The sequence below is a fragment of the Ambystoma mexicanum genome, chromosome 2q, assembly GCF_040938575.1.
Source record: "Ambystoma mexicanum isolate Mex_15411 chromosome 2q, UKY_AmexF1_1, whole genome shotgun sequence".
In the NCBI taxonomy this organism is placed as follows: Eukaryota; Metazoa; Chordata; class Amphibia; order Caudata; family Ambystomatidae; genus Ambystoma; species Ambystoma mexicanum.
In genome coordinates, this window is record NC_090924.1 from 627,961,429 (window position 1) to 627,975,834 (window position 14,406).

The window sequence follows — 14,406 nt, forward strand, 5'->3', positions numbered from 1 at the left end:
GACACAAGGCTTAGTAAGATTATTTTGTCCTCCCTTGTTTCCCCCTCCTTGTCTTGTCGCGCCTTGAAACACTTTGTACAGGCGTGATATAAATGCCACATGATATCATATAATAACCCCCCGACCCCCGGCCAGGGCCCCTTCTCTTCCGAAACAACGGGTGGAAAATGACATGCTAACTAACCCTGATGAATGCCATGAAAATAATTCTGCTAAATACTAGGTCACCCAAAAGACATGTGACTGACCTTCATGACCTGATTCCTGAAAGGGACCTCCATATGCTATGCCTCTTCGAAACCAGGATCACAGAGGCCAGTGGCCCCATGATTGCATTGAAGATTCCGTGGGTTATTCCATATATTGTAAAAACTGTGCACTAACTAGGTCATGGAGGTGGAGTGACTATCATTGCGAAAAGCAAATTGATCCTCTTTCCCGCCTCCAGCACCTGCCAAGACTGAAATTCTGCACTTAAAAATGACCCTGTTGGACCACTGCTGCACTAATGTTCTCATTTATTGCCCCCCAAACCCCTGGGTTAGACGTCAGGCTTCAATTAAGAGATTTTCCAGATTCTGAGTAACTCTCTCGGCCCAAAATGCTCTGCTTTATTTGGGTGACTTAAATCGCTGGTGAGGCAATAAGACGACAAAGAGGCCATAGATCTGGAATGCTCTCTCAAAGCCATGGATTTCCAAGTCTGTAATAATGAACCTACCACAGCCAAGAATAATATTCTGGACTGAGTGGTTGCACGGAATCTAACAGTGCATATGAGCCCCACTTCCCCTTGTATCTGGTCTGACCATTATATGATTCAGTTCGCTTCCAAGAACCTCTTCCCAAAATCAGTAACGTGCCTAAGAAAATCGTCAGCTGTAACTTTAAAAAGCTAAAGCCTGCTGACTTGGAGGAGTGTCTAACAGACATTATGTCCAGTACATCTCACGTGGATAAGGCTGAGAACTTAGTATCCACCTATAACAGCTCATTTATAAGACTACTCGATAGAAATGCCCCTTCAAAACCAAGTCAGTACGGGAGAATGTAGGCCACCAAAACTGGTACTCCCCAGAACTGGAAACCTTAAAAAAAGACTAAAAGGAAACTGGAATCAAAATGCTTACAAAACCGCTTGGAAAACTCATGAAAATACCATCATCGCCACAAAAAAGCGGTTCTTGGATAAACAAATCAAGCAAGCTCCTAATAATTCTAGGAAGTTGTTCGAGATTTTAAAAACCATTGCATTGTTCTGCTCTCAACCACTTTCTTTCTCACTGTCACCCCAGGACTGTATCAATGTACAAACAGCCTCTGCTTCTAAAGTGGCAAAAGCACGCCATAAAATCAAAAGTGACCTAGCTATGTCCCCTGACAATACGGATTTGGCTAATCACCCCCCCCCACCCTCCCTTTCCATAATATCGGACCTTCCCAAATTTAGCTTCTCCTCCGTTTCTCCTACTGACATGAAAAGAACTCCTGCGTCTTTGCACCCAGCCTCTTGCCCGGGAACCATTCTTCCTCCAAAAATCATTTTGGAACACAAAAAGTTCTTCGTCCCATTCCTGACCCGCTTAGTTAATGCCTAATTTCGAGATAATCATGTACCTGTGGCTATCGAATCTGTTTCAGTCACACCCTTGATAAAAAAAACAGGCCTAGACCCAAAGATTGCTTCTAATTTACGACTTATAACAAACTCCAACTTTCTTCTGAAGGTTCTGGATAAAGTGGCCACCTCTCAGTTTCAACTCTTCATAGAGTCAAATATGCTCCTCCACAGGCGTCAGTCAGGGTTTAGACAAGTACATAGTACTGAAACTGCTCTTATTGACTTAAACTCACATGCTAAGTATCCTCGACAAAGGGAAGACTGGACTCCTCATCTTACTCTACCTTTCAGCTGCGTTTGAATTCCTAGCTTGCAAAATCTTGATCAGCACCCTCGGAGGTCTGGGCAACTGCAGTGATGATACAATCTCCTGGGTTGAATCCTTTCTGTTCCATCGTCAATCCAGCATTCACTGGGATGACTCCTCGTCCCCACCGGAACCCATTAGCTGCGGAGTCCCCCAGGGGGGGATACATGTCTCCGACCCTCTTTAATATCTATGTCGAACCTCTTTGTGCTTTACTAGAGGAAAAAGGGGATTTTCTGTACCAACTATGCCGACGACAGCCAACTTGTCTAGCTTAGTGGGAACTACGAATCTGACAGATCCAATGTTGAGGATATATATCAACTGGTTGAACAATGGATAACAAACAACTGGCTCGGTATGAATGGCAACAAAACAGAGCTTTTGATTTTCGGTTCCAGTCAAGTAGGATCTAAATTGCATCCGGATTATCAAAGCTTAAAAATTCAGAACAATCCCTGTCCTCAACAAGGTCAAAACACTGTGTTTATTTAGAACCTGCACTAAGTGCCGAGACTCAAGTAAGAGAAATGGCCAAGACGCGTGCCTACCATCTCAGGCTTTTATGTAACAACCAACCCTTTCTCACTGAGGAAAACTGCGCCACAGTAGCAGAGCATATTTCTGGACCTAGGAGGAATTTGCATTGGCTCCCGGTTCATGCACAAATCTTTAAGATGGCTATGCTAGTTCAGAGGTGCCTGTATGGCCAGGCTCCTGTCTATCTTAAATCTTACATCTAGCTATGTCCCAGCCACATCCCTCCACTTCTCTGACCTAGCCCTGGGGAAATGTGGAGGTTTTAAACGTAAGAATGGACTGGGCAGTGCCTCTCCCATCTGTGCGGCAAATTCTTGGAGCCTCTTTCCACTGAGCATTAGACAAGAGAAAAATCTTACTGCTTTCCGGCGGTCTCTAAAAACATTCTTATTCGAGTAGTCTCCTTCCTCCTCTCCTCTTCTTTCAGGTCAGGGCTTGTCCTGTTATCTGTCATGTCCAATGTGTTAATGCCTGCAGGCTACCAGCGTGTTGGAAGTAAATAAATAAATTGCATATTGCTGTAACACCTACAGTTAGAGGGAAGTCTGTGATTAACAGTTATGTACAAAAAAGGAGCAAATTATGGTTCTTTTCTCAGATTGTCTAAACGCCCCTGGTGCAATATGCAGCAGGTCAAATTGCACATATCTGACCGGGAGTGTTTGTGAATATTCATGCATGCAGAATTTGCACCTGGTAGCAAGTGCCATTTGTCACACTGTGCCGCCTCTCTAAGGTATCTGCAAATCAGGGTCGTTTTGAGGGCCCAAAAATCTGCATGCCATCTTGTTAGGACCTTGCAGACATTACTTGCTGGATGACATTTGGACACCCTACTCCTTTCCCCTGGGTTTCACCAAAAGTTAAAATGTGTTTTTGCCCTGCCCACGAAGTTGTAAATCATTTTTCACTGGGAAGGGAAACAAAATATGTATGAGAGGCGAATGGACTTGAGAGGCGAAGTAAAGGCAGGTAACATTCCAGAAGATTCCACATTTTTGCTGCATCAGGTGAAATTGTAACATTCCAGAAGATTCCACATTTTTGCTGCATCAGGTGAAATTACTTTTCCAGAGACTTTTTGCAATATGGTGCCTGCCATGTACAGCGGGAAGGGAAACAAAAAATGTTTCTCAACCGATCCCGACACGAACAAAACTGGGGGTGGACAGGGAACCAAAAGAAGCCCTGAAAATAATTTTCAAAATGGCCTCATATTAAACATTTTTAGCAAGCCCCACACTTTTCCTATGAAAAAATACCCCACAAAAGAGGCCCGGGGTGCAGAGGCCTACCGGGAAATCTCCAGCGTTCCAAATAGGCCAGTTTGCTCCTGTCCCTATAGGACCTTCGAAATCCACGTTTCAAGGCCATAGGATGCACATTTTCAGAGATTTGCACTGCAACGAACTGCATTCCGCCACAGTGAGGATACAGGTGGGGAGAGCGCACATAAAGTCCCAGTATGCAGCAGCACCCCAACTCTCGCCTCCCACAATGTCTGCTCTGGGGTATGTCAGCCAGCCACACGCACCCATTCTCTGTGCAGTTTACTTCAGGGCGCAAAGCACATCAAGCGATAAGCGAATCAGAACAGCGACCTACAGGATCAATGTTATCATGTCTGTCTACAAAACCCGTTCGAAAAACTGGTACTTCTGCTAGTGAAATATAGAAAAAGTACATTAAAAAGAGACTTAGTCCCTTTTCTATTTCCTTGGTGGGTGTCGAGGAGTGGAGAGGGTGCCGGGACCGGAGCAGTAAGCTTCCGCTCTAGCAGGTAAGAGGGGGGAGGGAGTAGGTGGGGAAATGGTGCACAATTTCTCAGTGCGATGGGGATGTGGGGAGGCACCCGGGAAAGGTTATAGTGTACCTTTTTGGAGGTATGTGCGTTTCCCCATGTGCCTAATAACCTGTTTTCTATTTTGTAACTAAAACTGTAACCATTCACAATGCATCACGCTAGGCTCCACTCTGAGGTAATGCTGTTGATCAGCAAAGCAGGTTTGTGAGCTTTATCTCCTACCCACACTCCCACATCTTTGCTTCCCTTGCTCTTCCTTTTGCAACATCTTCCAACTGCTGATATGTTTGATTGTTTGTTTTTTGTTTTACTATTAACCAGATTTGATTAGCACAATTGAGGAAAAATCTGACAATTGTTGTTGGAATTACATTTAAAGACATTTATTAATGTGAAACGTAATTGTAGTTTTAAAAGTCTGATTGATGGCTCCATTCAACTTGTGTTACAGGCAACATGCAGGCTCCGCCAGGGTCCTATCAGCCCGCTCCAGGAGGCTATCAGGTTTCTGGTGGCTATCCCGGACCGACTGCACCAGGTGGCTATCCCGGACCGACCGCACCAGGCGGCTATCCCGGACCGACCGCACCAGGCTATCCCGGACCGACTGCACCAGGTGGCTATGTTACTGCTCAGCCAGAACCTCCTTCATATGCAGAGGCAACAATTCACCAGTACCCACCTCCTGGACCCAATATGAAAAATATGAATAATCCTCCTTACCCAACTCAACCCGTGACGGCTCCAAGTAAGAATGGAACGTGTTTGATAAGTGATGCAATGTGTTTGATTGTCTGACTTATTGTATATGTATCTAAGATTGATCTAGTAGTTGAATGCACAGGGCTGGAGAGGGAGAAGTGGGGGGGGGCGGTGATGGGGCACACTAGCCGTTGTACTAAAAAGGGGCGTGGATTGGTCCAAGCCAGAATGAGGCTTAGGCTGACTCTTGACTCTATTCAGGAATTGGTTATACCTTACAGCAGATTTCAGCTAAGTGACAACTAACATCATACCTGTATTAAATATTTTTGTTCACGTTGTCCACGAGGTAGTGCCCTTATTTATACGTTTACATGTTACGCTTCTGAGACATTTTTGTAAAAAACAAATACTACTTGGATATATAGTTTTAAAATATACATCCTGTTTTATTTCTTCTTAACTGTACTAAATTGGGCAAAATGTAATAGTTTAGTGAGGAAATGCAAATGATGCTGCAAAAGTAATCCTAATAATTTGATTAATTTGTTTTGTGGATTTTAGTCCTGTTTTTCATTCCATAATATTGCCACATGAACCTTGACGAAAAGTAACTATTTCCACAGACAAATTTGTTTTCGTTGTGCTGCTTAAGCAAAAAAATATCCTCCTTTGTGTCACCCGGACACCATTTCACTTCTCCAAATACTATCCTTCGACCTATTCCATCTCCTTGTCTGATGTCTGGATATGGGCACAGGGTGTTTGTACTTTTTGATAGAGTTTCAGTAAAAGAAGTGTAGATAAGGAATACTTTGTTAAACAAGGCAAAGTGTGGCATGCCAAATAGACTATGCATATTACTCCACCCCCCCCCCCCACACACACACGGGGGGTTGCATCGACTTGACTTTTTTGTATTTTTCTACAATATTGTTTCAGCCAACAGCATTCTTCCATAATGAAAGCACCCACAGTGATAAGGCCCCCTGAATCCCAGCGGGCCAGTGGATAGCAGAAGTGGGAAGGGTGGGATATAACATTTATTTTTTTGTATTTGTTGAACAAGCTTCAAACTGCTATACCTAACCACAATGTTCCAGTTATAGCTTTTTTGTATACATTATTATAATGTGTACATCAATCATAAGCTACATGTAATGCCTTCATGGTCTGCACATCTACAAAATAAAACAAGGTTGTAACGTGCTAAAAATACAATTTCAATAACTCTGGGGGGAAAAAAATAATCGGCCTCTTAAATCGAACGGTCGGGCTCCTCGGCAGGGCGCACCCTCTTCAGCGCCATCAACCACAAGCCAATGCTCTGGCTCAGGGAAGAGGAAGGCCGAGAACCCGGCGAAGCTTCTGGAGAGGCCCCGGTCAAGCTCGAAGGATCCGGCCGAGGGGGAGCGAGGCGGTGACCCTCCCCCTAAGGTTAAGGCCACAGGCCCACACAAGGTGGTAAAGGCCTTGATTCACCCGGGCCAAATCGAGGAAGTCGCGGCAACCCTGGCACAGCCTGTGGAGGCTACACCAGTGGAGGCGACCTCGGGGCCCAGAGTCTCTCTGCCTCCGCGTAGGGAAGCCTCTTTCAGACCCATCGAAAAGACCCCTGTGAAGACCCCGGCGGAAAAAGAGGCGGGGGTAGGTGGCCATTGTGGAAACGGACACAGCATCTGAGGAGGAGCTGGTAGAAGTCTTAGAGGGCCTTAACAAGGGTGTCGAAGAGACCCGTCCCCACGGGAGGGATCCCGATGAAGGTGACGACGAGAGTGACGGCGGCACCGGCGAGAGTCCTAGTCACCCGTCGTTTCCGGAGCCGCAGGAGAACTCGGCGGCCATTTTGTTGGCGATACAATCCTTATGTTCGGAGATGAGGACGAGATTGCCCTTACCACCGACGGAGGATCCGGAACCAGGTTCGACTGAGGAGCAAGAGCCAGAGCCAGGCCTGGCGGGAAGCCCCCCGAACAAGAGAAGACTGATCCATCCAGCCCCGCCTTTTCAGCTCTCGCGGCCTGTTCAGCCTTTACCCACGTCCCCAGTCCCTAGCGATGACATGGGAACGGACACAGACACGGCCACGACGGGTACCGACGACATCGGCGGTGACGACGGGACGGAGCTCCCATCGCCCCCAGCCCGAGCCTCCCCGCCCGACGAGATCGAATCTTTCCATGCAATGATCGCCAGGGCATCCGAGCTTTTTCAGCTCTGCCCCGAAGAGAAGAAGGAAGGTTTCCTTTACCAACAGCACAAGGCCAAGAGGAAGACAGTCCTCACCGTGCCTCTGCTGGATGACATCTGGGACGAGGGTCTCACCCTTCTCAAGAACCCGTCTACGACGCCTGCCAAGAGGGATCTGTACGAGAAGAAGTACGCGGTGCCTTAGGGCACAACCGACCTCGGACGCGGTCGTCTCAGCGGCGGCGAAGAAGAAAGCGGGGGGGGGGCATCGGCCTCAACGTCATCTTCCCCGCCGGACGCCGAAGGAAAGAACCTGGACGCAATGGGACGACCAGTTATCTCGTCGGCGGCAACAACGATTAAGGCGGCCAACGCCCTCGCGATCGTGGCCCACTATGACAGGGAGTTATGGTACAAGATCGCCCCCCTGTTGGACTTCCTACCGGATGACAAGAGAGCCGAGGCACTGGAGATCTTGCAAGAAGGCGAAGTGGCGTCGGACCACGCCATTACGGTGGCAACGGACATTGCCGACACCGGTTTCCGCCAGCTAGGCAATGGCGTTTGCCTTAGACGACGAGGGTGGCTCAAGGCGACGGATTTCCACCAGGACATACAAGCCAAGGTTTCGGACATGCTGTTCGACGGGAACAATCTGTTTGGGAAAACAGTGGGTGAGTCCTTCCAAGCCATCAAGGCGGACACAGAGACAGCTAAGGCCCTAGGCGTTCTCCGGCAACGAAGGCCGTCCTTTCGGAGCACCGGAGGCAAGCAGGGTGCCTCCAAGGGATTTGGCGGTGGCTTCTCTACGTACCGCCAAGCGGCCCGCTCCTCGTCGCAGGAAGCCTATAGAGGACGAGACAAGTCGTGTGGACCCCGCCGTCGCCGCCAGGGCGGCCAAGGCGGCAAGGCGTCCTCCAAGCAAGATTGAACCGACAGTGGTGTCGGGCCTCCACCGAAGCACCCTGGTGGGAGGCCGGCTGGCAAAGTTCGTCAGCGTGTGGGAGTCCATCTCCACCGACCGTTGGGTGCTGGACGCCCTGGCCCAGGGGCACGCCCTCGAATTTCTAAAAAAGTGCCCCCGCATTCCACCCGTGGCCAGGAAGGCAAATCGCGTCCCTCAGCTGCTATTGGAGGTAAGGGCGATGCACAAAAAAGGTGCCATCGAGCTCGTCCCGAAGAGGCTCCGGGGCTCCGGAGTATACTCAAGGTAGTTCCTCGTGAAAAAGAAGACAGGAGGATGGCACCCCTTCCTGGACCTGCGACGACTGAACAAGTACATCAAGGCACAGAGGTTCCGAATGGTCACCCTCCAGCACGAGCTGGGACAGCTGAAGGAGGGCGATTTCCTGTCGTCGTTGGATTTGGAGGATGCGTACTTCCACACCCCCATTCTAAAAGGACACCGAAAGTTCATCAGGTTCGTGGTCCAAGGACGGTACTACCAGTTCAAGACCCTCCCGTTTGGATTGAAGTCGGCACCCAGGGTGTTCACCAAGTGCCTCACACCGCTGGCGGCGCGGCTGCGCCTGCAGGGGATCCACGTCTACCCCTACCTGGACGACTGGCTCATCCGAGCAAGGACAAGGGAGCTCGCCGTAGATAACACAGCGAAGACCGTCCAGCTGCTCACGGACCTGGGATTCTCCATCAACTTTCCCAAATCCCACCTGGTCCCGTCGCAAGTCGCACTATTTCTGTGAGCCAAGCTCGACACAGTGGCGCGTCTGGCCTCGCCGTTGGAGGAAAGGACGAAGGTCAGGGTGAGGTCCATCAAGTCCCTCCTCAGCATGATGTCCTCCTGCATATATCTCGTGCGCCTGTGCAGGCTTCGGATGCGTCCTCTGCAAGAGTTCCTCGACGCCCGCTGGATCCAAGCGACAGGCAGCTTCGAGGACAGGATTCCGCTCAACGAGACCTTCTGACGAGCGATCCGGTGGTGGGCACCCGCGCTCATCTGACGGCGGGCACAGACTTTCAGACCCATCCAGATAACGGTGACGACAGATGCCTCCCTGGAAGGGTGGGGAGCGCACACCAGAGAACTTCACAAAAGAGGCCTTTGGCTCCCGGAGGAGAAGACGCTCCACATCAACATCCTGGAGCTCTGTGCAGTGTTCTGGACCCTCCGGTCCTTTCTCCCGTCCCTCAAGGGCAAGGTGGTGAGAATCTTCACCGACAACACCACCACGATGTTCTACATCCGGAAGCAGGGAGGAACCAGATCCCCAGCCCTCTCCAAGGAAGCCCAAGATCTGTGGCATTGGGCCGTCGCCCAAGGGATGTTGCTGGTGTCCTTTCATCTGGCAGGGATAAAGAACACCATCGCCAACACCATCGCCGACTCACTCAGCAGGGAGCTGCGCTCGTGCCACAAGTGGGAACTACGTCAGGATCAAGTGGATCGACTCTTCGGACGATGGGGAAAACCGCAGATCGACCTGTTCGTGACGGCGACAAACTCCAAGTGCCAGAGGTTCGCCAGCAGGTTTCCCCGGCCGAGGAGCATGGGCGATGCTTTCTCGTTCCCCTGGGACGGCCTGTTCCTATATGCGTTCCCTCCGTTGCCGTTGCTGCTCCGACTCGTCAACCAGCTCACGAGGTCCCGGTGCAGGATGATCCTCGTCGCACCGGCGTGGCCGAGGCAGATCTGGTTCCCAGACCTTCTGGACCTGTCTGCGTCCCCACCAGTTAAGCTGCTGACGGACACGGATCTTCTCTCCAGAGAAGGAGGTGCCATACTTCATCACGACCCGCAGTCGCTGAACTTGCAGGCCTGGCTCCTGCAGCACTAGAGTTTGGAGGGTACGATATCCCGGCTGACTGCAGAGAGGTCCTTGCAAAGACCAGGGCGTCCTCAACTCTCAAGTGCTACGGACATAAGTGGAAGAGGTACTCTGTCTGGTGCCGTGCACAGAAGATTAACCCTCTACGGATTACGGCATCTCAAGTGCTGCCGTACCTACTGTCGCTGGCCAAGGCTGGACTGGCTCACGCCTCCATCAAGATACATCTGGCTGTGATCTCCCGATACACCAGAACCACAGGACGGGCGTCCTTGTGGTCCCATCGCCTGGTGAAGGAATTCATGAAGGGACTGTTTTCCGATCGTTCCCGCCGGTGAAGACCCCTGCCCCGGTGTGGGAGCTCAACGTGGTGCTGACCAGGCTCATGGGGGCGCCATTCGAGCCCCTGCATTTGGCACCGTTGAAGTTCCTGTCGTCGAAGACTGCATTTCTTGTGGCCATCACCTCTGTACGCGAGTGGGAGAGATCCAGGCCCTATCCTGCAAGCCTCCATACTTGACTTTTCACGACACAAGGGTGGTGCTGAGGACGAGCCCCTCCTTTATGCCCAAGGTGCCGTCGGACTTCCACCTCAATGAGCCCTTGGTGTTACCTGTTTTCTTCCCGTCGCCTTCGTCACCGGCCGAGAGGACTTTGCACTCGCTGGATGTGGCTAGAGCGCTGAAGTTCTACGTGGACCGCACAAAGAGTTTTTGGAAGACATCACAGCTATTTGTGAACTTTGGACCTGTGAACCAAGGGATGGCTCTCTCGTAGGCCTCCATTTCCAGATGGCTCTCCGGCTGCATCATGCACTGTCATCGGTTGGCAAACCAGCCGTTGCCTGGCCGTCCGAGAGCCCATTCGACCAGAACTATCGCTGCTACCACGGTGTTCTTGTCTGGTGTGCCCCTACTGGACATCTGCAGGGCTGTTACGTGGAGGTCGACGCACACCTTCACAAGATTCTACTGCGTCGACCGGGATTCCAGGGAGGAGTCCAGGGTCGGCCAAGCGGTGCTGCGCAACCTGTTCGCCTAAGGTGAGCCTGGTGAGGAGGTAAGAATTGCTTAGTGTTGAGTTTTTGATGTAATGCTTAATGTTGAGCCTTTGCCACCTCCCGTTGGTTGTGCATGTGTGTACTGCTATGTATTCTTACATTCATGAGCATGTGAATCCATGCCAGACCCCATGCTGGAGAAGGAACAAGTTACTTACCTGTAACTGTTGTTCTCCAGCATGGGTCTGGCATGGATTCATAAGCGAACCCTTCCTCCTACCCCTCTGCAGCTCTTAACTTGATCATACTGCCACTTTGCGTGCTACCAAATCTGAAGATGGCTGCCAGAGGCGGGGCTTAGGGAGAGGGCAGTCATTGGCTGGGGGCAGTATGACCCAGAGACCAGTGATTGGTTACTACTGAGAAAGACAGATCGGAAATGAAACTGATAGTGATTTTTTCTTTACCGAGGAATCCCGGCCTGACGACGGGGAATATTCATGAGCATGTGAATCCATGCCAGACCCATGCTGGAGAACAACAGTTACAGGTAAGTAACTTGTTCCTTACTTTGCCTCCTCCTCGTCTGGGAATTCCCCAGCCCACCAGAGAAACCCTCCTGGGAAATCCAGAAAAGACGCTTGGTATGCATAAAATATTTAATAAATGTGTGTTTCCACTAATATGTAGGAGGAACAAAACAAATTAGGTTTTTTGTTTGCTCCCATGTAGAAGGAAGCTGTCGCTCCTGAAAGAAGCACTCGGGCCAAACCAAGTACTCCGACTGGCAACAAGCGCCCTAAAAAAGCCCTATGTTAAATACCTTAGTTTAAGGTAGTACACAGTTTTTAATCGCCATGATGGTAACTCATACCATCAAGAATAGTAGAGAGATGTTCAACCCGGCATTGAAACCAATGTTATGTTTTATATTGTAGGTCATGTTAATGGTGGGGTTGTCATCTGAGTAATCCTGTGTACGAAGCAACTATATGTCCTGAAGATGGCTCTGTAAATCTACATTGTGAACACGTGGGTACAGTGTATCCCAAACAAAGAGCCGATAAACGTGCCTACTTTAAAAAGAAAGCCTAATTCGCATTTACAAACTGCATCATTATAAAATCAATGTTGAATAAGAGCCATCTATTGAAAAACAAGATTACAACACAGACTTGCATCCATAAGAGTATTGTGCTATCGTGTCAAGAAGTAATATTGAAAATCACAGTATAGTAACACCCAGTCACAAATTTGTGTTAAAGGTTTCATTTTTAAGTAGTGATGTGTAATCATTTTTCGTTTTTGAAATATTGTCAATGTTGATTACTTTTTTATGTTTGTGTTAGTCGATTTTTACGGCTGGTCTTGTGCACTTGATATGAATTTTCCTAAATAAACGAGTGACACAAGACTCTTGTGGTCTTTGCTCTCTCTCTAGCTGGATGTACTAGAAACAGCATACAGCGGTGCAATTTAGATGTTGTGAGCAATTTGTCTTCGCTCTTCTACTAAGGGAAGGGTACCAATTCTCCTATAGACAGATACACATGGAATGTAGCCATTGACAATCGGAGGGTCCGAACCGATAACCATGAAAAATGAGGTGCAAATTGGTTGAATGGTGTGGAATTGTATGGGGAACAAACAGATTTTCTGTTTTATATATAGATCGATAGATACGAACATCTATTTGCTTTGAATTGTAATGCTTTTTCAATGTTCCAGTAGCACCCTTTGTAATTTTTCTGATCTTATGGTCTGATTCGAGTACTTCCCTTGAGTCAAATGACAGGCAGCTGGAGGTTTCTTTTGTATCTAACGTGAACATTTCTAGATTGCAATGCATTCATTGGTTGTAATCATTGCTTTCTCCTCTGCCAGACGGATACTTTTCAGTTCCGTACTCCGCCTTATCAGTCAATCAATAGTATCTGTAGCTATTCCATTACAAAAAGTAAAGGAAACAACCTCTCTATGTATATCAGAAATTCATTGTACAGTATATAAAGTACACAATTTGTTAAAAACAGCCTAAAGCCATATCTTGCATAATAAAGATTTTCCATAATAGCTTACAAGAAAGTCTATTAAAGAAACGGAGGTGAGCATTATGCTTCTCTTTCTTTTATTAAACTTATGAAAAGAAGCTCAGCAGCAAGTATTTTATGCACCTTACTGCGAGCAAAAAAGTATGCATAACAAAAGGTGCAATAAAATATCAATGAACAAGAACTTTAGTCCATATAACTGTCTTTGAAAGAAAAAACTAAATTTCCCAGGAGGCTTAGTCAGAGTTCATAGTAGGTCACCAAACATGTAACCTCAGTTCACCAATAGGCATGCAGCTGCCCCTCCAAATAGCCCCCAACATGATGTAACTTCCTCTTTCGAGGCTGCAAACTTGGCCGTCCAGAAACCATAGGAATGAAGTTGTAATTTGGGGACCTCTTGCGGAAGGAAACCAGAGCAGATCCAGAGATCAGGCGGACTTGTCTGTAGACACTGTCAAAGGAAGAAAGAAATAACTAGGGTTACTTGATGTATATGACAACCCTATTCCTCTTGCGAGGGTGGGAGAGAAATCCAGTGTGTTATCATGCAAAGTCACATGGCTTGTAGAATGGCAATTTCACCTAATGCAATGATGTTGAACAACTGTACTCAAGCGTATCTTGCGCCAGCATTTCTCTAGTCGGGCGGGATAATGCTTGCCTCTGTGTCTTTAATAGAATTAAGACTTGTAAGCTTTTCTGGAAAATCTTTATTCTATGTCAAGACGGAGGCTCACATTTTGCTTGTTTTAAAGCTTACTTACCACAATGGATGCAGGTTGCTCTACTGGCTTCAGGTAGAATTGTTTGAAAATTGATTCAACTGCCCAATCTGTCATTCTCATGATGTCCTCTAGACAGCCTCCCACCTAAAAGGCTTTGGAAGCCATGGCACCTCTGTCAGAGTGAGTGCCGAAGTGAGTAGTATCCACTCCTGCCTGAGATAAAGTCCAGCGCACCCAGCGAGCCAACGTCGGAGCGGAAACCGCTCTTTGGGCTTTGCGCAGTGCTATCAATAATTGTCTTTTAGGAGAGCGGTCCTGAGAGGCGCGGTCACCTCTTCGTAGACCTTTTAAGCACTTGACCAGACAAAGCTTGGGTTGCTCTCTAAAGGTAGGATAAGAGATCACTCTGGAATTGCATTTTGTCCTTCTAGATATGTGGAAAACTATGCCATCAGGGGAAAAGGACCTGCCTGTTAAGTCGAGAGCTCTGATATCAGAGGCCCTTCTGCAGGAGACTAAGCATAGCAGCATAGTAAGTTTGCCGGAAATGGCAGTACGGGATAGCTCCTCATTATGAGGCCAAAAAAGAAAAAGGTTGAGCACCTTATTAACGTCCCAAAGCTTGTCATAACGAGACTGAGGCAGCACTGTAAGCCGGATACCCTTGAGTAGTCTGC

At 48.4% G+C, this 14,406-nt stretch overlaps 1 protein-coding gene across 2 annotated transcripts in view; it reads left to right on the forward strand.

The window, feature by feature from the left end:
• Positions 1-14,406, forward strand: part of LITAF (lipopolysaccharide induced TNF factor) — a 393,403-nt gene that overhangs the window by 225,826 nt on the left and 153,171 nt on the right. For both annotated transcript variants that reach the window (XM_069647796.1, XM_069647795.1), the window contains exon 2: positions 4,724-5,020. In XM_069647796.1, coding sequence (XP_069503897.1) covers positions 4,729-5,020 — 292 coding nt within the window. In that variant the 5' untranslated portion in view covers positions 4,724-4,728. The remainder of the gene's footprint in view (positions 1-4,723; positions 5,021-14,406) is intronic.